The following is a 27,807-nucleotide window of genomic DNA, read 5'->3' on the forward strand; positions in this document are numbered from 1 at the left end:
AAGGAAAGCCCATTGTTAAACAGGAAGTTTGTGATGCCACGTATTTCCAGTAAAAAGATCTGCAAAAACGACAAGATCTGAACCTTCATTGTCTTGTTTTTATAAACGTTTGAGTTGCATTTCTGGTTCAGTTGAGCCTCAGGTTTCTGTGTTAATGTTCTCAAGAGCACATCAAACAAACAAGGATGCAGATGCCTCAGAGATAAAGAGCTGCTTCTTGGGTCTCTGGCAGTTGAAAAATCAGACAGACAAGTGATTTGGTTTACCTATCATTTTCGATTAAATACTAAGTTTCCTGTTTTCTTTTCAAATTATAGGCCGGTTGCAGGAAAGACGGGATTTAGGGACATCTGTGTGAATTATCAATGTATCCTAACTATCAGGAAATATTTCACTTCCATTCAGGCATTTACTTGGCTCAGAGCCAAAGGACATTTCTGCTTCAACAATCAATTCAGGCTTAAATTTGATGCGATACATGAGCCGTTTCAGTTCCCTCACATTTGGCTGAGAGGTCATCCGATAGATAGAGGTCCTTCAGTCATGAGAAACACTTAGAACTTTCTTCACACACAGACAAACCATGTTGATGGAAATATCTTGGGTGCTTCTAAAAAAACCAAGTGAAACATCTCAACATAAATTCATTTTATTTAGAGGAAAGAAAATAAAAGCTTGAATTGCCAGAACACATCACACATCTAGATGTTTTAATCTGTCTTTATGCCGTCAAACAGATTTTTTAAATAACAAATTTGGTGATAAATTATGAACAATGTTTCCTATCTTATGGTAAAAATATTTTTAAAGAAATGTTGGTGAAAATGTATAATTTGCTTCTTCATAAACAGTAAATATTTCTTGTTTTCTGAAGAGTGAAATCAGCTTTGCTGCTTCTTTCTCCCACTACTGCTTCAACACTTTTAGCTCTCTTTAGCTCTCTAACCATCATCCCAGCATCAGGTCCTAAGCTGCCTGTGGCTGGAGACACACAAGTGAGCGGAGGGAGGGAAAAAAACAAAACAGCCTGATCCTCTGAGGGAGCTTGTAGGAAATGTTTGTAACATGTAAACACAAAGAAACTGGGGACTGAAGAGGAAAGCTGGAAACCAGCCAACAGGGATGGCATTAAAGGTCAGCTGGGTAAAAAAATTCACAAATGTAAAAGAAATTATAAACCATCCAGCTAAGGGTTTCTTTAACAAGTCAAACAGGTGTATTTCTGCATTGAGCACTTGCTTGTTAGAAGTGATAAGGAGTGTGGGTGACCCAGTTGGACATTTGGTCTTTAGAGCGTTTGGCAGAGCTGTGGGTGGTGAACAGAGATTTAAAAGCTTCAGACTTCTCCTCCAAGTCCTGGATGGATCTTTTGGTGGCAGAGCTTGTTGAGGACTTGGAGCTCTTAGAGGAGCTGGAGGATCCAGAAGGTCCAGCCACAGCTGGGTGGTAAAAAAAAAAGACAAACTATAAGGTCAAAAAAGATAATAAGCCCAGAGAGATTAAAACAAGTAAAAATATAGCAATTTTAATCAACATTTTTTGAATGAGCATTTATTTTGGAATTAGCTCAGACAAGATAGATTCGTTTGAAAAAACATTATGGAGCTCTGTCCAAACTTTAACAAGGTACAGACTAACACTCAGTAATGTCTACTAAATGTTAAAAACTGTGACTAGACCTTCATGAAACCTTAAGGATGTTTTTATGATATGGGTTTAGGTCATTTATAATCTCACTGAGGTTTATGCATAATCCTGAGCTGCTTCCTGTCTGCAACCCAAAAGAGTCCTCTCACACAGCTAACCCTCTCTGCTGCAGCTGCTGCACTCTTGTTTGCATAATCTTTGCATTTGTGAGCGTCTATGAATCAATTTTAAGTTTCAACAAAAAAACAAAAGTGCACCATTTTGGCATTTGTTCATGCACTGTGCTGTTGTTTTCATTGTTCTATTAAATTAGTTAAACTGCAGAAAAAAAGCTAATTGATATTTTCCTTGTGCTCCTCTGTGAGAGTCAGAGTCCAGAGCAAACATTTGAAGAGAATAATTCCTGTTTATGAGGAAGAAAGAAATTAAGAGATTTTATATAAAATAGTATCAGAATATTTAACAGTTTTCGATGGAACCCAAGTGTGTTCATCCTACCTGACTGGCTGCTTCCATCACCATTTAGCATGGAGCTCCTCCCAGCTGTATCGGCTGGTGGAGGTTTTGCAGCTCCTGCGCAGAAGAATTAGGAATCGGTTCATTATGACCAAAGCACTGCGACTGATGACACGATCAAGCTCTTTCTGCCTCTCAATAATGACTGTTCGGAGTGTTCTGTAAGTGATCTCCATTTTAATGAAATCAATGAAATCAGTTATCAGGCATTTTATGATGAGATATATTTTCAACTTTTGCCAGTTACGTAGTCCTCACTCAAAGGAAAGTGTGGACTTGTCGTTATTAAGAAGCTTTTATGTGAAAACAGGAGACGGGGGACATTTTTAACACGTTTCTTAGAGTCTAAAGTAAAGGTTAAAAAAGTGAAATCTTACAATTGTTTCTCAGCTGTGAGCTCGCCTGTGACGGGGTTCTTCTTAGCAGTGAATAAATTAATCACTCTAAAATAGGATGACCAAGCCAGCAGACTCCAACTTTCAAAATGGGATTGTATTGATCCCAAAACAACAATCAAAGAAAGAATACAAAGTTTCTGGGAAAGCCTGTTGCCACCACTGCAACCAAGACTGCTCTCTCAACTGGGAAATGTTCACCCATTATAAAGGCTTATGCCCTCACACAGGCAAATTAACAAAACAATTCCTTAAAACAAGTTCCTGGGGTATCCTTACACATAACTCCAAAAAAAGAAAACAAATAGTAACAGTTGAAATACAGAACTAAGTTTGAAACAAAATCAATCAGACAGACAGGGGAAAAAAGAGAAAAAAAATTATTCTGACATGAGAAGTCACTTCCTGTTTCCTGTAGATATGCATGCTGATGTGTACAATGCTCTGGTTTGGCTGTTTGTGCACAAAAACGTAGAAGGTGAGTAAGATTCTATTTAAAACCAAGTGTGCACCCTTAGAACTAAACAAGATATGATGTGTGAGTGATTTCTTTGTCTGGGTGAGTGCATGTGTTCGGTGAAACTACAAACTGCTGCTGGGCTGGGAGAAAAGAAACACAAAACAAACAATGTAGGCTGGTGTTTACAGTATGCGCTGTCCTGCAACCTGTGAAGCTACTTCACCACATCTCCACTCATCGTTTATAAAATATATGTAAATATATACCTAAAGCTATTATATATGTATCAAATACATGTATTCATTAAGCAATGCATGAGAAATGGTATTGTTTCCTACTTGTGAGAACAGTGTTAACTCCTCAACAGGGTGTTGGATTACTGCTGCAATCATTGATAATTATTGCTCTCTCGCATGTCACAGCTTTGTATTACGGAAATATATGAGAGGAGAGAAAAAAAAAGGGGGAAACCTTTCAACTTCTCAGCAGTGAGCTCCCTACTCATTGTTTCTACATATTTATACATAAGAAAAAAAAAAGAAGTGGTTGCAACCAACTCCTCTAAATACTGTGCAAGAGAATGGTTGAAAAAAAAAGTCAACAGCTAAAAAAAAGTAACTCTCAACTTTGGACAAGAATTACGGAGAAAGCCTTCCCTCATTTCCCATCATCCCTTTGTTTACACTTTCTCTCACCAGCCTACAGTCCCTCACAATCCCAACCTAACATTACCAGTGAAATAAAATTAGCGATCAATATTGGAGCTATCCAGCCGTACAGTTTTGAGCCAGATGCCAACTCAGACGAGGAAAACAAAGACGCACATGGATTTAGTCGTCTTAAGTTTAATTTTCTTGTATATGTCCCCCATCATAAGGAAAATGCTACAAGAACATGTTAAAAACGCTATTTTCATTGGAGTGAATTGTGTTAAACTAAACACTATTTAATTTCCAGCACAACAATCAAACACTAAGCTGTATTGGTAAATATTATATAACAGTATTCAGATAACTTTATGTGTTCTCTCACTTTTGAGCACTGACAATATTTTTAATTTGAATGAAAAGTTTAAATAGGATCATATTCAAATCCTTATCCAAATGAAGAGGCAAGTTTTGCACCATTCTGTTAGCTTAATAGTTTTGTTTATGTAAAGTCTAAAGCATAAATCACTTCCATGACTTTAACAAACCTTTTGATGCTGCAGGTGTGGATTCACTTTCAGCTGCTTTGGTCTTCTTTGATTTCTAAAAATGCAATAATTAGACATCAATAGGACTACACCTTAAGTTTTACTATGTATTTTTAAGTCAACTTTAGCAATTTAGTTCTTCATTTGTGATAATATGACCTTGGTCTTGGCTTTGGCTCGCCTCTCTTCCATCTTCTCCCTCTGCTTCTCCACCTCTTCCTTTGTGCCATTGAGCACAATGATGTTGTCATCTTCAAAAGGATCTCCACACTAAAATACAAACAGAAAATTCTTACAAAAAAACTATAAACATTGACTGCACCCCCATTATTTATTATTAAGTGTAAATGTTTTTCAGATTCAAAGCATATTTAAAAGAAACAAAATATTTTGTTATACAATATAAAATATAAAAATTGACGCTCCGTTTATTGAATTATAGATATCTACAAAATATTAAAAAAAATAAAATAAAATAAAAAAAGTATGCTAAGAGAAAAAACTTTAAGCCAACTCCACTGTGGTGGACTTGGTAAATACCATAATTTCTGGACTATAGAGCGCACATTGTTATCAGCCGCACCCATTACATTTTTAAAGGATAAAACATTTTGTACATGCATAATGCTGCACCTGTCTATAAGCCGCATGTGCCCACATTGAAACATGTGTTGTAGAATGAGAATGTGTGTGTGTTGCAACCATGCGCCACGTGTGTAAGAAAGAGGGAAGAGCGTGTGAAGCGGAGGAGGGAGGGAGCGCTCCCACTCACTCTTGCGCTGCTCAGCTCCTTCCTCTTACACACGCAGCGCTGACACGCATACTCATTCTACAACACCTATGTAGTTAGTTCCTTAGTTAGTAGTCAGTTGTTACTGTTATTTGTTATTAAAGAATAGTGTGTTGTAATCATTACTTGTATCGGTATTCATTTGCCCCGCGGCTGCCGGGGGATTTTGTGTTGGGGGGGGGGGGGGGGGGGGTGCACCTCAACTCCTGCTGCTTCATCACCGCGATGATCAAGAATCCCTCACTGTCACAGCTCTATTCCAAACAGTGTCTGTGACGCGTCAGTAACACGGCAGCAATATGGTAGTAACAGCACTACCATAGCACTATCAGCACTAGCTGGTTAAAAAAAAATACCAGTAAAAGTCACTGAGAGCAGCAGTAACTTATAGGCGAACGCCTCCTGTGCACTGAAACTATGGAAGTCTTCCTCCTCAGTGTCGGATTGGAATAGCGTCACATATTTTTCCCCACACACTATCTCAGTGTCTCCTTCATTGTCGCTGTCAGAGTCACTCTGAGGTAAATTCTCTATTTTGTCGGGACACGACTGGAAACACAAATCCACGTGATTGTTTGACGGTTTCTAAGGACTGAGCGACATTCTGCTTTGAAAAGTTCGCACACCGCCCCAAAGCCGCTGTGTGAGCTCGAAGTCCGAGCTCTGCTCGGACACACGGTTCTCCTGCGTCCGGCAGCCGCTAACCCAGAGCGGCGGGACGGATCGCAGTCCGAATTCTCCCACATGTAACAAAACAACAAAATGCACATGTAACAAAGCATCTTCCTCCCTCCCCTCAAACACAAAGTTATTAATCCAGCTGCTCTGCTCAGAGACACAGTTCGTTCGGTCCACCGGCACCTGAGCCAGTACCGTGCAGGGTCTAGACGTCACAGGGCACGAAGCGCTCCTCCCCGGCACCCCTCGTGAGGGGTGTAAGATAGGGAAGAGGCGAAGAGCCAGCGGGGTGAGAGCGGAGCGGGGCTTCTCACCGGGCCTCCGGAGAGGATCTGGGCGGTCCTGTTTGAGCTCCAAAGCTTTCACTGTAGCACCGTACCGTCTATGCATGACGTTAAACCACAGCAGAAGTGACACACGATCAGAATGAACCGTTTACATGAACAACCATCGGATCAACAATTGGCATAACCCACCTATCTCGATTGGAAAGAAATTTTGAACCGAATGAGTCTGATCGGGGCAGAGTATTCCGAACAGCGTTTTTACATGATGCAATTTTCTTCCGATCAGGCGTTCTTTCCGATTACTTTTGTCCATGTAAACGCAGCTAATAAATAAGCCGCAGGGTTGAAAGCGTGCGACAAAAGTAGCGGCTTATAATCCGGAAATTACGGTATAAAAAAATATACATAAAAATTATAAAAATAATAAAAAATGTCCTTTGTCCTTTTTGTGGCCCTGGGAAGTGTGCACAAACATATCTTAAACAAACAGAGTCCATGCGCTTTACTTTGTTTACCAGAGGAACCTGCGTTTTTATTGTTAGCATTTGTTTTTAATGACCATAATTCTCATGAAGAACAAAGATTTTCCTTTTAACCTGACATTCATCTGTCCCAGGGTAACATGACAAGCACTGTCTGTAAGCCCCTGCATCCTATTTAAATTCAAATCTGACATGAATTCTACAATTCCAAATGGTATCTGCCCCTTTCCTTTAGCAAAAGTGACAGACTGAATTTTTAATAGTGAAAATAGTGATTTTTAACAGCATTTGCTGTAGGTAAGTCCTTTGTCAGATTTTTTTCAGTCTTTTTATGGGGTTTGTTGCATTTCAAAGTGGCAGCCACATCCCAAATTTTCACTTCAGCTAATAACTTTTAACTGGACACTTTATCTTTTGTCTTCCACTTTAGTTACTACTTCCTCGAAGTATGAAATGCCTTCACCAGAATCAATTTTCCTCTTTTCTTGAGAAGTTGTTAAAGCCTGTCAGTGATAATGGATTTTATGAACATCATTATCAGGCTTTGTCTACCGAAAGTTACACCACAGGCCGATTTTAAACATTTTATTTTACATGAAAAAAAAAAACAATCTTGCTTTATAATGGGACATTTTCTGAAGGTGGTCAGAAACAGGCATGTGGATAAGTACACCATTTTTAATGTTGTGTTAAAAAGGCCATGCTGCTGCTAAGACTCTGGTGAAAATGAATGGCTGTTGTATGTCAGAAATGAAATCTACTATTAGGGTTGGGCGATGTCCCTTAAATTGTCCGTTGACGATGTTTGCTGTCAACCATCGGGATGGACGATTATATCGTCGGGGGGGGGGGCTGTTTTTAATATTTCGGTCTTATATAATTGCTATTCGTTATTTTACTTTATTACTTTATTTATTTTATTTCCCAACAAATGACTCATTCGTGATTATCCAGTATAAACTGAGGGAAGTGACTTTAACAAAAAAGGTAACAAACAAACTAGAAAAGAAATGGTCTGCTCCCGCACTTAACTAGTCAAGTGGACCGGCGGGGCGCAGACTTACAGCTTTGTGTTTGAGTGGAAGGGGGGGGGGGGGGGGGGGGTGCTTTATTACATGAGTGGTATGTGGGAGATTTAGAACTGCGATCCGTTCCGCAGCTCTAGGGGAACGGGCTACCGAACTCAGAACCGGGTCTAAAAGTGTGTGTCTGACCAGAGGATCGTGAGCACACACACAGCGCTTTGGGGCGGTGTAAGCTTCAAAGTAGAAATGTTGCTCAGTCCTTAGAAATCGTTCAAACAATCACGTTGATTTGTGTTTCGAGTCGTGTCCCGACTAAATAAAGGCTGATGTTATTCCCACATGTTTATATGCAGCCAAGATGCAGATTGCAGCACCACCCAGCGCTAATGTTGTTAGCCCGTGTTAGCATACTGCTAATTCTGGCTTCTTTCCGGCTCCGTTTTTCAACAGAAAAAGCAATGACCACACGGATTAAAAATAAAACGATGAGCGAACAGGCGTTTCATAATAATCGAACATTATTAAAAGCACGTTTAGAAGATCGTCTTGTATATTACCGAGCTGACATATCAATGTATAAAGCCGCTCGGCAACATTTTGTATTGAATTGTTACATTCAATAAAGTTTGAGGAAAAAATAGCCGCTCTGCGGAACTGATATCCGCTTCCGGTTTTTCAAACCCTACTGCGCATGTGCGAATGATTTATTCCGACCGAAAGTGTGACCCATGTGAACGTTTGTTATATTCTGAAAACATTTTTCTGGAACCATGTACACGGTTGGATTCTAATCCGACCATTGATCTGATCAAGATATTTTTTCACATGTAACCGCGTCTTATGGTGTCGACTCGCAGCGTGGCGGGGGCGTGGCATCACGATGGTGTCTCTCCATCGGGATGTCAGTCACCCATCACGATGGACGATGGTATCGTCCATCGGCACAACCCTATCTACTATATACATAAAAGAAGGAAAATGTCACAGTTTTCCAACTACAACTTTCAAAACAGACAGCAAAATGTAATAACTAAAAAATTAAGGGTGTAACGATTCATTTTAACAATGATTCGATTCATATCAGAATTTGTGGTTGATGATACGATTCATAGTGGATATTAGTCCATTTTGAAAAATCCAATTCACTGACTAAAATAGATCCGGGACATCTTTAGCCAAAACTTCAACCAGTGTGACTCAGAGATAAATACTAAAATAGATTAAAACAGGACATTATTAGAACATTCTACCACAGTGTAATGATGGCTTGAATATTCTTTACTGCCATCACATGTATGCTGTTGGATGTGATGCACTTGTTTTTTTTTACAATACAGTAAAATAAACCTACCGCCCTCAAACCAAACGGTATTTTCTAATTTAGAAACATTTTTATAATGCTATAGGTCGATAGGATAAACAACTTGCCTCAGACAATTCAATACGGTTGGATCGTAGGAATATAAACTGAGTCATTGATTAAGTTGATCAACAACACCCCTACTAAAAAGACTATTTCAGGCTATTTTTTGCCATGACATGACTTGGAACAATTTTTTTTTAGTTAAACTCTCACAATGAAATTCACATTTGCTAAACGGAATTTGTCAAAAACTGAAGGCTAACAAATTCTTTCTTGATCATTTTACAGAGATTGTGATCCAAGTATTGTCAAAACCAGAGAAGCACTGGAGAGCTTAGGGTGAAAGTAAGTATTCACAAATGTACAATTTCTATCTAAAACCAGAAAACTTCAAGCGAGATGACAGCCTCCCAAAAAGGAAAACACACCCATAACAGAAATATTAAACACAAGCAACCGGCAGGGGATCCATTGTTTGGTTATAATGCGGGCTCAGTCGGGTTTGAACTCCAGCCATGTGCTGTGTTCAACAGAAGAGGGATAATCTCAGAAGCTGACCAGGCAGCAAAAAAAAAACAAAAAAAAAAAAACGGTGCGTGCAGCTCTAGGGTCAGTTACTGCCATTACCAAATGACACACAGACTTTTACTTAGCCAAACACCTAATCATCAAATTAGTGAATAAGTCAACCAGAATCCTGCAGCAGCTGGTGAGGGGACAGACATGGAGGATGTTCAGTGGAGCGACATTACAGACACTTGGACTGCAATGAAGAGCTGCTGTTCAGCTAAATTCAGAGAAGAAAAGAAGAGACAATTCTGGTAAAAAAAAATGTCTGGGGTAAATCAATGGAAATCAAGAGGATAAAAAAAAGATGCAAGCAACATTAGGCAGGAAAATGGACGTGGGAGGAGAGTGGATAAAAAAATGATAGGAAGTGTGTGCACGATGTGCGAGTATGTTCTTGCATCAGGTGTGGCGTGTGTGATTGGGTGTTACTGTTGGTAACCAGGCAGGGATGGACCTTGTCTCGTGGGGATGTGGGGGGAGCGGCTTAATCAGCTATGAGTACGACCAGAGAATAACACAGACACTGACAGAATCTTGAGCTAAGGGAACTCTGCCTCGCTGCCAGGACGAAACAAAACAAGCCTGGCCAACAAATTTAGCTCGAATACTGTCAACACTGCTGCTCAAGCCGCCAGTGGGAATCCTTTTTGTTCCTCCCAGGACTTCACATGGATTGTAGGAACTTAAAGAGGACTTCAGAAAATGATCCAAAGAAACGCTTAAATGAGAAGTTTTACTTCTTTTTCAAACAGAATTGCAGACTGAACTGCCTCGAAGGTAAATAGATCACCGTTTTAATTTTGTATATGCTATTTACATATGTAAGTCTTTAACATGGTCATACGCCTTTGCTTTCATCTCCTGGTTCAATGAGAGACATTGATGCTATTCTAGATTATGCACTTGGGTTGTAGACTCAGACTCCTCAGAGTTTGTCAGGAAAGAGGTCTTCTTTAAAAACAAACATAAGTGGAGACATTTTTAAGTAGATCACAAGTGAAATCAATAACATTAGTTCTAGTCTCAACAGGCTTAAATGAGGAAGTATAATGTACACAGCATGAGGAAAAATACTAATATTTGGCTTAAAAAATACAGGAGAAAAATGAAACGGCATGGGAACAAAAATACTTTTTGCTGCTTTATTTTTACACTGTGTACATTATATCCTCTATTTTTATAATGCGATTGAAAAATAGAGGAACTTTGTATCAACGTTCTCTAGTGCTTTTATGACATAATACATAGTGTAAGCCAAACTTATACAAGCATAGCACACTTTTACAAAAAAAAATACATTGGGAATTTTATGTATAAAAATAGGACAGACGGTAAAAAGAAAAATCAAGATCCACAACAAAACTAAGACTGAACTAACGAAACAATAATCTTACCAAAACACAGCATCAAAGTCCATTTATGCAGTGCAATGTAAATGATTAACATAAAAAAGCGGAAGGAAATCGGTTTCCTAAACACAATAAAATTAGAGTAGAAAGCAAAAACATAAAAAATTAAATAGTAAAGCTTAATAAAGAAAAAAGGAACCATCACCAAAATAAGTAAACACAGAATTCCTGGAATTATCAGGACAGAATTTAGCAAGAAAAACACAAAACTGCAGCATGACGATTACTGATGGAGCAACATGTGTGTACATGATGTGATACTTCAATTCCAATACTAGTAATCTCAATGGTTGCACACAAGCACTTATATACTGAAAATGGAATAAACATCTCTCAAGCATAAGAACAGATGAATATTAAACTCCCAGAAATATTTGCTGTTAGTCAAGCTTTACTTAACAGCATAAGTAAAATATATTGTTCAGTGTTTTTAAAATTTAATTGATTTAGCCTACATTTAACCATGGAAGTCCCATTGAAAGTATAAAACCTCGTGTTTAATGGGAGTCCTGGCCAAGCGGTAGCAGATACAAATCACTTACTGCTGATAAAGATGTGGCTGCCACATGTTTACTGAAGTGCAATACAAGAGATTGATGTTCCAAAAATACAAGCACATTTTGTGAAATATAAATCCTTAGAAATTAGTCTACATATTTTGAAATATCCAATTTTATAGAATGCGCTGATTTAGAATCCTGGTTGATAACAGATTCTCATAGTAAAATCTGCCAAAATGTATATAGGCAGAATTAGATTTCTTTCTAAAAACTAAAAATGAAAGTACATGGAAATTGAATATGACCAACATTAACTCAAGATACTTGTATTATTATAATACTTACACAATTACACAGTTTGAAAGCGTACCGGTACTACTTCTCCTTCTCCCTTAACTAAACTTAAACGGTTAGTTAAACAGTATAGAGAAAAAAACACTGCAGGGAGGATATACGAGTAATTTTACTACAACAATTGCAAACAGGGAAAAAAAATTGTTTCTAAATTCCGTCGTAGATCAATGGGTCAGCGCATATCTGCTCAATTACAACACCAGGCTTTAGTATATTTATATTTACTGCTGTTGGGTAGTGGCTCTGCAACATCAACCACGAAACATTTAGTGGATTTATGATTCACACAGATACTATTTTTTTGCCTAAAAAGATCTGATTAGACAAACAACCAAGAAATCCCAAATATGTTAAAACTAAGAAGGACATTGTTAAAATGAGAGATGAACCTATTTATAATTGAACATGTGTTGCTCCATCTATACAGGGCAGTTAAAGAACAAGATAGAAACCCTAATAATATCATATTTCTATAGAAAAAAATGAAGGCACATGTCTAGAGGACTTGTTTGGCTATTAAAGATTTAGATTTTTTTTAGCTATAAAGTTCATTTTGAAGAAGACATTTTGGCTGAAATGTTAACACATTAGCTTTTGTTATTTGAATCTGCATTTTCAGTGTAACCAGCTTAAACTCTCCTAACTGACAACAGCTGTGTCTTACTTCCCAGTGCGATTTGTGCTGCGTGTAAACAGCAAAGACAGGAGCATCTTCCTTTCCATGCATTACTCTGCATTTTGATTATAGAACAAACAATTCATCTACATCACGAAACTACTACTACAGGAAAAAACTTAACTGACAGGAACTATCCCAGATAAGAGTTTTTGTGAACTAGATTTCATAGCTTAAGCTACTAAAATTGGTTTCATCAATCAGACATAGCCTACATATTGAACTCCTTTTAGTATTCCTAAAGGGTCTGAAAGAACTTTGCAAATAACTGAACCAAATCTCTTTTTCACAGGAGCTCTTTCTGAGGCGGTGCTGGAGTATTACGGACAGACAGGACTATTATGTACCAGCTTGAAGGAAAAAAATGCAGCTTCTTGCTTTGCCTAGGAATAAGCATAATTATAGTTTCATTTATCTATTTCAAAACTAGAATCCCAACTGACCTAAAGCACCTGCAGAGTTCTGACTGCAGAAACTTTTCCAATGAATGTAGGCCCATTCTGCCCGGCCTAGAAACAGCTGCACAATGGTATCGGCGCGACTGCCAGGTACGTCTCTGATTCTGCATTTGTGTTTTTAATTTGTTAAATTAAATGCAAAGAAACATTTTGATCCAATCTTTGATGTAACTACTAATACCCTGGAGATGAATGAACTCATGCTTTAGCCATAAGATTTCAGGATAACGCACGCTGAATGCATTGGCAACAAGACCAATCAAATCATTTTGCAGAAATGTAAACTTAAACACTGGTTTAAATTCGTTTAATGATTAACTCTTTTGAAAGAATGGAAAGCTCTCAGAAGCTCAGTGAATTCCAGTGTGGAACTGTCATAAGATGCCACCTTTTCGACAAATCCAATCATGACATTTCCTCACTCCTAAATGTTCTACACTCAACTGTCAGCAATATCATAAGAAAATGGAAGAGTTTGGGAACCACAGCAACTCAGCCACCAAGTGGTAGACGACATAAACTGACGGAGAGGGGTCAGCGGATGTTGAAGCGTATAGTGCAACAGAGCTCCAAATTTCATGTGACCTTCAGATTAGCCCAAGTACAGTACGCAGAGAGCTGAATGGAATGGGTTTCCATGGCCGAGCAGCTGCATCCAAGCCACATGTCACCAAGCGTCGGATGCAGTGGTGTAAAGCATGCCGCCACTGGACTCTAGAGCAGTGGAGACACATTCTCAGGAGTGATGAATCACTCTTTTCCATCTGGTAATCTGGTGGATAGGTCTGGGTTAGGAGGTTGCCAGGAGAACGGCACATTTGGGACAGCATTGGTCCAAGTATAAAATTTGGTGCAGGAGGAATTATGGTGTGGGGTTATTTTCAGGACTTGATCTTGGCCCCTTAGTTCCAGTGAAAGGAACTCTGAATGCTTCAGGATACCAAAACATTTTGTACAATTCCATGCTCCCAACCTTGTGGGAAGAGTTTGAAACAGGGTCCTTCCAACATGATTGTGCACCAGTGCACAAAGCAAGGTCCATAAAGACATGAATGACAGAGTCTGGTGTGGATTAACTTGACTGGTCTGCACAGAGTCCTGACCTGAATTAGGATGAATTGGAGTGGAGACTTAGGCTATGTTCACACTGCAGGGCTTAATGCTCAATTCGGATTTTTTGAAAAAATCCGAATTTTTTGCAAGACCGTTCACATTTCCAAGTAAATCCGAACTTTTGTGGTCTCCAGTGTGACCGTGAGACGACCCAAAACTGACCCGCATGCGCAGAAGAGTACTCAACGGTGAACGACGTCACTCGTTTTTTGCGGAGCCAATGTGAACAATGTATGTCAACAACAGTGTTGTCAACAGTGGAGCTCTTTTTGCAATATTAAATTTATTTTTACGAAGGAGCAGCGCAATTACAATCTTCTCATTTTAAGAAGGCAATGGAGTCGGGATCGTCTGTACACACTGTAGTAGAATGAGGATGTGTATGTGTTTGGGCTGCGCGCCGTAGAGACAGGAGAAGAGCGCGTGCAGCGGTGGAGAATGGGGGAGGGCAGTGTGGGCGCGCTTTCATGTTGTGTGTTACGGAGGAAGGAGAACGGTAATAGAAGAAGGTTTCCCCCAGAATAAATGCTATTGATTCTTTATTAACCCGCTCTGGAGAATCCTCGAGAATCTAAGGGTCAGAACAGGGAGGAGACGGAGGATCCGCCTTGGGTCCCACGCGCTTCTGATCACGGTCGGAAAGGGGAGAAAGAAAAAAAAGTCATCGCGGGAAAGGTTCAACACCACGCTCGGCCATTTAGCTGGAAATTTTTTCAAAAACCGCCCGGTTGCGATAAGAGCCATCCAGTTTGGCCTGAATAGAGCGATCGACCCAAATATTAGTCCAATCGGGGACATCGCTTCCCTTCCACTGACTGGTCTCAGCAGCATCGTCCGCCATGGTTGTTGTTTATGTTTTCATTCCCGCCTACTTCAACGCAAAATAATGACGTTTGTTTCGTATCGATCACATATGGTTCGGAATCAAGCCGCCTGGCCGGTCAGACGGCGGTCGCAATTGAAAAGATAGGATACGTTTCGGAATCAGGACGGCATACCCAAGTGGCCTGGGTCGCAATTGAAAAGATCGGATCTGTGTCGTTCAGACTGTCATGAAAAGATCGGAATTGGGTTGCATAGGGGCAAAAATATCGGAAACCGGTCGTTTCCGCCTGCAGTGTGAACGTAGCCTTAAAGCCAGACCTTCTCCAACAACATCAGTGTGTGACCTCACCAATCCACTTGTAGAAGAATGGTCCAAAATTCCTTTAAATACAAACCTCAACCTTATGAACAGCCTTTCCAGAAGAGTTGAAGCTGTAGTCGCTGCAAAAGGTGGGCCGACATCATACTGAACTCTATGGGTTAGGAATGGGATAGCACCTCAGTTTATATGCAAGTCAAGGCAGGTGAGCGAATAGTTTTGGTGATATTGATTATGATGGAAGACAATCATCTTGTGGCTGGTATGTTTAAAATCCTAAAAGCAAATGTTGATTAGGCCTTAGTCACTACACCCTTATGGGTGGATACGGGCGATTGATCAAGCACAGGAAAAATAAAAAGTGATGCAAAATAATGTTTTAATGACATCGGGATTCACATATTCTGTTTTTGTCAACAGGTGGTAAACCACATCCTAAAAGACAATCAGCCGTGTGTAGAATTAATCAGAGACTTGCACTTTATTACTAGACCCCTGAGTCAAGAAGAAGAGGACTATCCCTTAGCTTTCATTATGACTATTCACAAAGATCTGGAGATGTTTGTGCGTACACTACGAGCTATTTACATGCCCCAAAATGTGTACTGCATTCATATTGATGCTAAGGCTCCATTGGAGTACAAGAAAGTCGTGAGGGGGTTAGTCGGCTGTTTTGAAAATATATTCTTGTCCAGTCAAAGTGAAACAGTGACCTATGGTGGCTATTCTCGCCTGCAAGCTGACTTAAACTGCATGAAAGATCTAATCAGGTCGAACGTAGGCTGGAAGAAGGTTGTGAATTTGTGTGGACAGGATTTCCCCATTAAGAGCAACCTGGAACTTGTTCAGTACATGCAGAGCAAAGAGTGGAGGGACAAAAACCTTACACCTGGGGTCAAACAGCCAGCGCACATCAGATCCAGGACAGAATTCCAGCATCAGGAGATTGTAGGATCCCACGTCATTCAAAAAGGAGAGAAGAAGGAACCTCCACCAGATAATCTGCAAATTTATTTTGGAACAGCATACTATGCTTTAACAAGGGCGTTTGTAGACTTTGTTTTGAAAAGCCCGATAGCCCTCAACCTCTTGAAGTGGTCCAAAGACGCCTACAGTCCAGACGAGCATTACTGGGTGACACTTAATCATCTCAAAGGTAAGATTTGGACAATACAACATCCTACTACTGATTTTAAATTATTGTACCAAGCATGAATTGTAATCTTTTTCATCTTTAACTAACTAACTCATTTAACTAACTTTACATAATGATAAAATTATGAAACCCTAGAGGAGCATTTATGAGGGATTGTATGACTCTTTGACACCACCTGTCCTATGACTCAACGCCATTCTAGGGACAATTAGCAATACTCCCGGCATACTTGCATCAAATAAAGTATAATAGAAATGCCTGCACAATACCATAGAACATAGAATTTTGGGACTTCTGTAATCTTAATGAACTAAAAACATGAAATGATTTCATGCCATGTGTTAGACAAGTGACATTTATGAGGCAAGTGATTCAGATACACCTTAGTGACATAATTATTAGAAATCTGTACTTTCTGTTTACGTAAAGAAGCTCCAGGCAGCCGTGTTGATGGCGGTTGGGAAGGAGACATCCGAGCAATAAAGTGGAAAGATCAAGAAGGAACAAATCACCAAGGTTGCAAAGGTAAAGCATATAAGATCTCACAACAACTAGTTAATGAGTAACAACTGAATTATAAAGACTAGATTGTTTTAGAAATGTTTTACATGGTAGTAATATCCCATAACAAAATTTTTCCAGTCCTTTATCTGTTTGACCGGAAAGACTTCATTCATATGTTTTTTTTAATTATGCAGTACTGTTTTTTATCATCATGAAGTCCAATTATTTACAAAACTTGCATGCAACACAAACTTCCATCCATCCATATTTTTAACCCGCTATATCCCTTTTGGTGTAATGGGGTTGCCAAAGTCAGTTAACTGTTGGGCAAAGGCAGGGTACACCCCGGAAAGGTTGCCAGTCTGTCGCAGTGCAACACTAACTTTTTCTATTTATTTAAGAGCAAACAGACAAATAAAAGCAAACAAAACCATTGTGCACAGATTTAAGTCATAAAATATAAAGCCTAAAGTCCAGGTTAACAGCTGTCTCTATTTTCAAGGACACTACGTTAGAGACATCTGTGTTTACGGAATGGGGGACATCGAGTGGATCATCAACAACAACAACATGTTTGCCAATAAGTTTGAAAGTAATGCCTATCCTGAGGCCTTGGACTGTTTGGAACAGTGGCATAGGAGCAAAGTGCTCAACCAGGCAAAGATTCCAGTTCAACCATCGTGGGTTCTGGCGATAACAGAGAAATTAAGCACCAGCGATGACTTCAACAGCACTACAGTGACATGAAATGTCTGCGAATATAAGCAAGTCATTACAGATCATTTTTCCTCTCTATAAAACATATAACATGTTTTAATGTGAACAGAAAACAGTCACTGCACTTTTACATGCTGTAAATGTTGTGATCCTGTGGGTATGCTGTCATCCAGTGCCTGAGCCACACCTGCACCTCATCTTGGTCTCGCACCTGGTCCTCATCTGCTCCTCGTCAGCCACTCTACTTAAACCTCACATGGACCTCCAGCCGACGCCAGAATATTGTTCACCTCTGATCCTGCCTGTCAGCCCTCCTGCTTGCCAGCCTTCCTGCCCGCCTGCAAAACTGCCAGCCCGCCATCCTCACTCTGTTCAAAATAAAACTGGTTACCCGGACAGCCTTGTCCGCATTTGGATTCCACCTTCTACCCACCTGCCATAACAGTAAATGTGGACTACATATACTTCAAAGATGTTTTTAAATGCCTGTACTTATTGTTATATACACTGACCAAAAATATAAACGCAACACTTTTGTTATTACTCCCATTTTTTATGGTATGAACTCAAAGATGTGAAACATTTTCCACATACACAAAATAACCAGTTCTCTGAAATATTGTTCACAAATCTGTCTAAATCTGTGATAGTGAGCACTTCTCCTTTGCCAAGACAATCCATCCCACCTCGCAGGTGTGCCATATCAAGATGCTGATTAGACAGCATGATTATGTGTCTTTGTGCCTTTGGTACGGTGGCCCAGAAGGGTCACAACACAACACATTAACTTTACCCACAACACATTAACATTACCCACTACACATTAACTTTACACACAACACATTAACTTAACACACAACACATTAACTTTACACACAACACATTAACTTTACACACAACGCATTAACTTTACACACAACACATTAACTCACAACACAACACATTAACTCACAACACAACACATTAACTCACAACACAACACATTAACTCACAACACAACACAATAACTCACAACACAACACATTAACTCACAACACAATAACTCACAACACAACACAATAACTCACAACACATTAACTCACAACACAACACATTAACTCACAACGGAAGTAAAGCTGCAATGGAAGTGCTTTTATTCTGAAATTAACGTCACAGTGAGCTGTGGAGGGAGCATGTTTCTTCTACAAGAGAAGCTACACAATGTTAACGCACACTCCTCCGTGCTGCACTCACACCCCCTCTCTGTCGCTGCACGTGCTCCGCTCCTCTCCCTTCTCCAGCCCCCTCCTCTCCAACTCACTGGGTCCCCAACACCCCCCACCCACACACCCTCCCAGTCCCTGCACCTGCTCCTCTCCTTTCTTCGGCTCCCTCTTCCTCTTCCTCTCACACACGCACGCGGTCCCCAACACTTGACACGACAAATGTGGAGAGATCGCACTGTCAGGCTTTAATGAACACAATTTCTAAGAGGCGGGGCGTTGCACTCCCCCAACAACAGGTTAGATGACAGAGCCCGGTCCATTAAGCTCTGCCGTTCACGGAGCTTCAGTAGAACTCCAAAAGCCACACGGCCTAACGTAGGCCGCTATTATATATTCATGAGTGGGAAAAAACCCGCTGAACCGACCTTAAAACCGCCCAAATTATGCATTTTTGACCGCAAATTTACACCCAAAACCGCCCAATCTGGCAACGCTGCTGCTAGCTTCTCTTGTAGAAAATCATGCTCCCTCCACAGCTCACTGTGACGTTACTTTCTGTTAGGCAGTTAGCCCCTCAGCCCAGTGGAAATTTCAGAATAAAAGCACTTCCATTGCAGCTTTACTTCGGTTGTGAGGTAATGTGTTGTGTTGTGAGTTAATGTGTTGTGAGTTATTGTGTTGTGTTGTGAGTTAATGTGTTGTGTTGTGAGTTATTATGTTGTGTTGTGAGTTAATGTGTTGTGAGGTAATGTGTTGTGTTGTGAGTTAATGTGTTGTGTTGTGAGTTAATGTGTTGTGTTGTGAGTTAATTTGTGTGTTGTGAGTTAATGTGTTGTGTTGTGAGTTAATGTGTTGTGTGTAAATTTAATGTGTTGTGTGTAAAGTTAATGTGTTGTGTGTAAAGTTAATGTGTTGTGTGTAAAGTTAATGCGTTGTGTGTAAAGTTAATGTGTTGTGTTGTGACCCTTCTGGGCCACCGTACTTTGGAGACAGCTTACGGTGGACAAATGGACATTCAATTCCCTAGCAACAGCTCTGGTGGACATTCCTGCTATCAGCATGCCAATTGCACGCTCCCTCAAAACTTGCGACATCTGTGGCATTGTGCTGTGTGATACAACTGAAGATTTAAGAGTGGTCTTTTCTTGTGGCCAGTCTAAGGCACACCTTTCCAATAGTCATGCTGTCTAATCAGCATCTTGATATGGCACACCTGCGAGGTGGGATGGATTGTCTTGGTAAAGGAGAAGTGCTCAGTATCACAGATTTAGACAGATTTGTGAACAATATTTCAGAGAACTGGTTATTTTGTGTATGTGGAAAATGTTTCACATCTTTGAGTTCATACCATAAAAATGGGAGCAATAACAAAAGTGTTGCGTTAATATTTTTGGTCAGTGTATATACTACTAAGATGTTTACATACTACGGAATAAAGTAAAATTTAAATAGTTATTTTAAATGTGATGTCCAGTTAAGGCACGCCAATACCTTCATGTCTGTAGAGTTTAGTGTGTCGAAAATAGGGCTGCACGATACGAGGAAAACTTGCGATTTGTGATATTACCGTAATTTCTGGGCTATAGAGCGCACCTGATTATGAGCCGCACCCATTACAATTTTAAAGGATAAAACATTTTGTACATACATAAGGCTGCACCTGTCTATAAGCCGCATGTGCCCACATTGAAACATGTGTTGTAGAATGAGGATGTGTATGTGCTGAAACCGCGCCCTGCGTGTGTAGGAAAGAGGGTAGAGCACGTCCAGCGCAAGAGGGAGCGCTCACTCTTGCGCTGGTTGAGCTCCTTCCTCCAAAACACTTGTGCGCGCTCTACACACGCAGCACTGACACATATACTTATTCTACAACACCTATATAGTTAGTTCATTAGTTAGTGGTTAGTTGTAACTGTTATTTGTTAATAAAGAATAGTGCGTTGTAATTATTACTTGCACCGGTATTCATGTGCGTCGCGGCCGCCGGGGTTTTTTGTGTTGGGGGGGACCGCGACACCCCAACTCCTGTTGATTCATTTCGCGATGATCAATAATCCCACACTGTCACAGCTCTATTCCAAACAGTGCCTGTGACGTGGCAGTAACACGGCAGCAATATGGTAGTAACTGCACTAACAGGGCTGGTTAAAAAAAACATACCAGTAAAAGTCACTGAGAGCAGCAGTAACTTATAGGCGCATGCCTCCTGTGCACTGAAACCATGAAAGTCTTCCTACTCAGTGTCGGATTGGAATAGCGTCAGATATTCTTCGCCACACACTATCTCTGTCAGGAATTTACATTAAACTTCCGTCTTGCTAGACACATACACTGTATTCCCCCTGTCTCACTCTTACCCTTTCCTGCTTGAGCGCCCCTAGCCATTAGAAAAAATGCATTAAAAAAAAGAAAAAAATGCATAAATTATCCGCATCATTGAATAAGCCGCAGGGTTGAAAGAGTGTGACAAAAGGAGCGGTTTATAATCTGGAAATTACGGTAATGATCAATATTGTGATGACAATATAGTTTGCACTACATGGATATGGAGTAATATTTATGCCACCGCACACAAAACCTTCTAAGTTGCAAATAAAAATATTAAATGTTTGCTTTCAATTTTGAGTTTGGCTTTTTAAATTTTTATTTTCACTTTCAAAAACTTTTTTTTTTTAGCTTTCAAAAGATATTTTTGTGGTTGCAAAGCAAAATATCTTGTCTTATCTCGCTTTTTTCCTATCTTTGACTCACATAAGTTTCAGTTAGCGTGACAAAGATTGGTCCAGATTCTAAACAATCAAATCGCCATATTTATCCAACATGGTGTCTGCTACCTAGGCTCAGAAGCCGATTGAGCTCTTTTTACCCTTGATTTTGTCTCTTTGGTTAAAATCTTTTTATTATAATCATTTTAACAATATTTCATACTTTCTTTCTTTTTTTCTTTTTTAGCATTGATTTTTTTTTTTTTTACCGTAGTCAGATTTGTGAATTTATGGCTGAGGATCTGGGGCAAAGGCCTCTGTCCACACTGATGTTATTCAATGCTTTAGTCTTCACTTTTGGTGACAGATGAGTTCTGGGAACCTGTTCCACCTACATCAATGAGATGTGGGAATGTACATATGCATTACAAATGTGTCTGCTCACTTATGAATAAACATCACACAGCCAAAGACTTAGTCACAGCTGCCCTCACAGGGGAATATGGACTGTCTGCGGTTAAAATGAGCAATCCTGTAAGAGATACGCAAAATATCAAATCCATGGACCATTCGGTGAGAATGTAGAGCCAAAATGTTCATGCACTTTTTTTGGTTTCAATTTTTATGACGTCCCTTAAGGTGGCACCACAAGCCTCAAAGTAACTACGAGAAACACCTGAGCTTCCAATAAGACTTCCAAGAAAATAAGTCACCGCTCCTCTCTACAATCCTCCTACAACGAATCTGGACAACCCAAAAATCTGTGGGACCCCGTACGGGTCAACCCTTCCATACGGGTGCATGTGACGCTCCATGTGAGTGGTAACGTACCAGGCAGCTGTGGTCAGACGCCACATTCTGGTTGACATTTAAATTTTAGCAATCCATAAACATTATTTTCTGTGGTAAAGATGGAAAATTTGGATCGGGCTGGGCCTTGGAATAAATGGATTCCCATTACATCTTTTCCTCCTCAGACTTTTTCTTTAAGCTGCAGTTCTTCGTTTTTGTTCAGGGTTATATTGGTGGGTCTGGGTGGGTGAAGGGAGGAATCTGGTGAGGGAGGGGTGCTAATTTTGTGTGAGTGATCTGTGTGTTTTGTTTTAACTAATTTTTGTATTTTATGGCTATTTTATTTGCTTTCATGTAAAGCGCTTTGTGTTTTCAGTTGGAATGAAAGACGCTATACAAATAAATAAAGTTTGGTTTTGAGTTTGAAAAGGAGAAGAGACAGGATCCATGAAACTGTCTTAAAGACCCACTTCAAGGAAAAGTGTATTTTTGGTGTTTTTAACATTGTTCTCATAAATGGAGGAGGTAATAAAAAAATTTGGCTTCAAATTACAATTCTGTGCATTTTTTTATCGTGGTGAATCAGAAGCAGACAAAAAATAATACTGAACAAAAACTTATAGATGAGACAGAGAAATTACACTGAGCCACAAGCTCCCTGCTCAGCTCCATTCTGATGCATCCGCGTCCAGACAACTAGATCTATGTAAATTAGGCCTGCACAATATACCGCAAATTTATCGTTATCGCAATATCCAGCTCTGCAATATGCATATCGCAAAAGACGGAAAATATCGCAATAAATCGCAAACCCAAAATGTGTTAAAACAATCTTCTAGCAGCTTGAAGCATTTAACGAATCAAATAAATCCCTTTATGCTTTGACCAATCAGATGGACGCCTTCCCATTGTTGACCAATCAGATGGAGGCCTATTATGTTAACCCTGGTCCTGAAGAGCCTCAACCCTGCCTGTTTTCCAGCTCTCCTTAACCAGCTTGCTGTTGATTGGCTGACTCAAGTGATTTCACATCCTGATTGACTGAACACACCTGATTTTGGTTATCATTATCGATAAATCTAGGGAGAATTGGAAAACAGACAAGGTTGAGGCTCTTGAGGACCAGGGTTAGCCACCCTGACGTTTGTCCCCCATGTCGATGAGGGTCATTTGGAGTATAATTTTTAAACTGTTGCAATGAAATGGGAATGATGTTTTTGTTTATTTTTCTATTTGTTTATTTACCGCAAATTTATCGTTATCGCAATATTGATCACTAATATCGCATATCGCAAGTTTACCTCATATCGTGCAGCCCTAATGTACATCTTCATTTTCCTTGTCTGAGCTGGTATAGGCTCTAAAGTGTACGGCTGGATTGCTCCAGTATGGTCATCATTTTTGTTGCACCAATGATGTTAGGTTGGGGTTGTGAGGGACTGACTGTAAGCTAGTAAGAGAGAGAGTATAAACAGATGGATCATGGGAAGGAGGTGGGCTTACTCTGTGCCAACAGTCCCGCCCACAACTCAAGAGACGAATTTCTAATGAACTGCTGCTGCTGCTCTGCAAAAACTATTTCATAAGAAATGACACAGGTTTTTGATTTAGGTGAAACACTGCATATTCAAAACTAAAAGACCACTGGGAACGCCTTTAAAATAGATCAAAGATGATCAGAGTGGGACTTTAAAATATTTAAGTGACATTAACCCCAAAGCCAGCTGAGTACATCCCAATGATTTTAATCTAGTACTATAAACAACTATTAAAAGCAACTACATACACATTCTTATCAGTCTTTACTTGTTTTTATTACAAATCTAAAGATCAAAGGTAAAACTGGAATCTTTGATCAGTCTAACAACAGCAGGGAGGACTGGAAAAACCTTTCTATGATGAATTTTGGTGGAAATTCTAGAGTCCATTTAACAACAATTAATATTGTATATAAAGATCACAAACTTTGAAGCTTGTATAGCCAGCAGTAAGAAATCTAAATATAAAGTCAATGCTAGCAAAAGTCTCTCTGGTTTTAGGTTCTATTCAAAACACAATAAAAATGTAAAAAAAAAAAACCCACAACAGGGTTTGTCTGCAACATTTTTTAATAGAAGGGACACTTAATCATCCACTGCCTAAAACCTTAAAATAGCCTGTGCATGGGAAATCACAACCACAGCCTTGATGCTGCTTATAACAGAGGAGAGCCCAAAATAATCTGAAGCTTCTTCTCATTTCAGAATAAACTAGAAGGAAAACAGAGATAAGCCAAGCTAGAGACAGTAAAACCTAAGTAATACCACAGAACTGAGCATATAGGTGATTACAATCTGATGTTTATATTGAAGTAGTGCTTCCCACAGAATAACACAATCATTTTTAAGGACACAGTGGCCCTATCATCTCAAGTTTACTTTCCTCAGCCTCGTCGAACCTGTTTGGACAAACAGTTCAACAGTTTGGAGTAACAATAGAAACCTTTTTTTCAAGTCTTTACTGGTTTATCTTTGATGTTTAAAATATATCTGTAGTTGCTTAACAATAAAGTTTATAATGTTAAGTTTTCCAAATGTACTAGATATCTTAGGAAAATTTAAAAAAACTGCCATGTTTAGGTATTTTTATTCTATGGGAAAAATAAAACACACTTTGGGATACTGTTTTAGACAATTAATGGGATTTTTCTGAAATCCACTTGGGCATCGGGTATTGTGTCACATTTTTTTTTAAATAAAAACATAAAGGAGGCCAAATGCACTACAATAGAAGCCTAGCATGATTCTTTGAAATTGGACATACCGGTAGTTACTAAGAAATACCCCAGAGGAAGGAGCTTAGTAGAAGGACTTACCTTGTGACAGATTTCTGTCTTGACCTCCTTCAGGGCTCTTTCTGAAAACACACAGCCACAGGTCTGCAGGTAACAGAACCTACAATTTTAGAACAAAAAGGTTTTAGAAAAATTCTTCAAAGTAAGTTCACTGATTCATAAAGCCACCAGTCATTGTCAAAGGTAACTAAAAAATAAAATAAAATAAAAAAAAACTAGCCATGGTTCTAGAAGTGGTTCCTTGCATTTCACTCTTTCAAATGTTTAAATTTTACCTCAACAATTCAAGACAAACAGAGCAGCTTAAACTGGCAGGGTTCAACTAAAAATGTGTCCTCCGAAGATTGAGCGTAACCCCTGACAACAACCCTCCTTAGAAGTGTCAGATGCTGGTGTCAATAGCAGGAAGACTAGAGAATTATAGTTCCAACAACACAGTGTTGAGACATTTACTAGGTCACCTTTATTATGAAAACCTTTATGAACAATTTAAAACTGATAATAAAACAGAAGTGTGTTATGGTGATCAAACAAAATAGCATTTCAATGACGGTATTACAAGCGCTTGTGAATGTGTTTAGAAACCAAAAAGAATTTAAATTAAAACTAAAAAGAATACACCAATAAATTCAAAAATGATAAAGCATTTTTTGCAAATCATTAAAAGTCTGAGAATACAATAAGAAACTTTAAAGAGGAAATTGCAACAATTACTTTGGATATAATGTTGTATAATGCTGTTTAGGTTCAATACCCTTTACTTAACATTGCTTACCTGTGTTTTCCATTCATTTCCAAACCAACGACGGGACAAATGAACATGCCACGATGGATGTCCTCATATATGTCTCCTTTTGCATTTCTTCTCTCCCCCTCCCATTCAGGATTATCGGTCAGGTTGAGCTCCTTTATATCCTGCAAATAAAGATTGGTTTATCAATGTACAGTACTTCCTGTTTAGAAAAAAAGAAAACAATGAACAGATTACTAGACAGTTTCAAGGCCCCTAAACCACCATGTCAATGTACAAATCACTGACACTAATATTGAAGTCATTTCAGTGCGAGTGGTGTGGCGCTTTCTGAAACAATCTTAACATAAATCTACGAGCATCAGCACTTCAAACATAAAGACGTTGGTTGGCAAACAAAGTAAAATAAAGCATGATTAACATTTACCTCAAAAGACCTGAGCTCTAGTTAGATATGCCTTTTTCATTTCTCTTTGACAGTTAAGCAGAATTAACTACTGTGGTGATATAACCCAAATTGTGAAGTCCATGCATGCGGACGCCAGGTCTTCAGAGGTTAAAAGAGAGGTGGGCAATGTTCTGATATTCGTAAAGACCTAGTAAAAAGTCACTTACCTTAGTCCCACGGATATGTGCTACAGCGTCAGCATTGGGTCTCTCAGCAGATTTATCCAGAAGATATTCAATAACTACATCCTTGTTATAAAGCCTGAGAGACAATACAGACAAAAGTGTTAAGAGTAGAATGTCTTTGTAAAAGTTATATTTAAAATTATAATTTTATCTTAAATACTTGTACATGTGTTTGTAAAAGAAGTTAGCAAAAAATAAAAAATAAAAGTCAAAAGCATTATTTACATTAATGAATTGATTTTGGATTATATACAGTATTTTTGATCTTTTACACAAGGTAAATATTAAGCTTATTTAGAAAATAGACTTTAATATCCTACAAGTGTGGTGCTATAATTGAGTACAAACACCAGAAGTTCAATTGAATGTATTTGTGAAGCTAAAATTGGCTCTAAACCACCATTTTAAATATTTTTTTAACCAAACCAAAGACGACATTTCAAATCTAATGGGCAAAGAAACTGTCAAAAAATGTCAAATTGATATTAATAATGAACATCAAATTTAAATTTGCCAGATTTAGACACATTTCCATCTGCAGTCCCCTGGCAGGTTGATGTTATTAAAAAAATGTTATAAAACTGACCTGTAGAAGAAACTTAGAAAATTAGAGGTAAAAGACAACATACAAAATTCAAATAGAAATAAAGTATAAAACTAAACAAAATATAACATTTTAAAATCAGTTTCTGTTTAGTAATACCAATTTCTGACTCCTTTTATAGCAGGATTTAACAGGTCTAAGAATAGATTACCCGACAAATGACCAAATACTAGCGACACAGTGATTTATATAGGATCGAATCATTCTATGTAGATTTACCTGCCAAGCTCGCAAGACACAATGGGGCGTCTGAGTCTCTCCTGACTCAATGCACAGAATTTCCACTTAGCAAGTAGTTCAGCATTTTTATCCACCTAAAAATCAGCGTGGACAAAACAACATATTATGAACATAAATGATAATTTTCTATAAGTAAAAAAAATGTATATAGTAAAACAGGCTATTCATTAGAAACGAGAACACGCTAAAGGGTGAGGTACCCCACTGACTTTAAGGTAAACGCTTAAAAAATGATTTACTGGGTGACTTTTAGATAACAACAGACATTAGCATGTTGTCGTCGTTGACTCCTTCCTTAGCCTCTCTAACGCTGAATATTTTAACAGGAGAAGAAAAAATGCCCTACCTTTTCAACCTTCTTGGGACCTTTCACTAACTCGTGTCTTTTGGGAATCGTTCCACCATCGCATCCCATTTTTGAAACTTATTTTAAGATTAAGTCAATCGGTTAGCTTGCAGGCTTACGCAGACCAACACATACAGGAAGTGATCGAGCTGTAAACAAACAGATCTGTGAACACTTGCTAAATTCGCGTTTTGTTGCATACCGCCCTCTAGTGGCTTGGCTGAATTTATAACTTGCATCCCACAGCTGCAGTTTGTAG

General features: G+C 39.0%; 2 protein-coding genes across 2 annotated transcripts; one reads left to right on the forward strand and one right to left on the reverse strand.

Annotated features, from left to right (window-relative positions):
* Positions 1–633: 633 nt before the first annotated feature.
* rtf2 (replication termination factor 2) lies at positions 634–27,713 on the reverse strand. Its single transcript, XM_023954922.1, has 9 exons — positions 27,549–27,713; positions 27,182–27,276; positions 26,341–26,434; positions 25,750–25,889; positions 24,996–25,074; positions 4,373–4,483; positions 4,214–4,268; positions 2,146–2,220; positions 634–1,439 (listed from the first exon to the last, which is right to left on the reverse strand). The coding sequence occupies exons 1-9, from the start codon at positions 27,615–27,617 to the stop codon at positions 1,243–1,245; spliced, it is 915 nt and encodes a 304-aa protein (XP_023810690.1). The 5' UTR covers positions 27,618–27,713; the 3' UTR covers positions 634–1,242.
* On the forward strand, positions 8,435–17,835 carry LOC101157298 (beta-1,3-galactosyl-O-glycosyl-glycoprotein beta-1,6-N-acetylglucosaminyltransferase 7-like). The gene is made up of 5 exons (XM_023954921.1): positions 8,435–10,185; positions 12,640–12,895; positions 15,483–16,218; positions 16,648–16,743; positions 17,225–17,835. The coding sequence occupies exons 2-5, from the start codon at positions 12,689–12,691 to the stop codon at positions 17,467–17,469; spliced, it is 1,284 nt and encodes a 427-aa protein (XP_023810689.1). The 5' UTR covers positions 8,435–10,185; positions 12,640–12,688; the 3' UTR covers positions 17,470–17,835.
* Positions 27,714–27,807: the final 94 nt, after the last annotated feature.

This window comes from Oryzias latipes, chromosome 5, assembly GCF_002234675.1.
Source record: "Oryzias latipes chromosome 5, ASM223467v1".
NCBI classification, from domain to species: Eukaryota; Metazoa; Chordata; class Actinopteri; order Beloniformes; family Adrianichthyidae; genus Oryzias; species Oryzias latipes.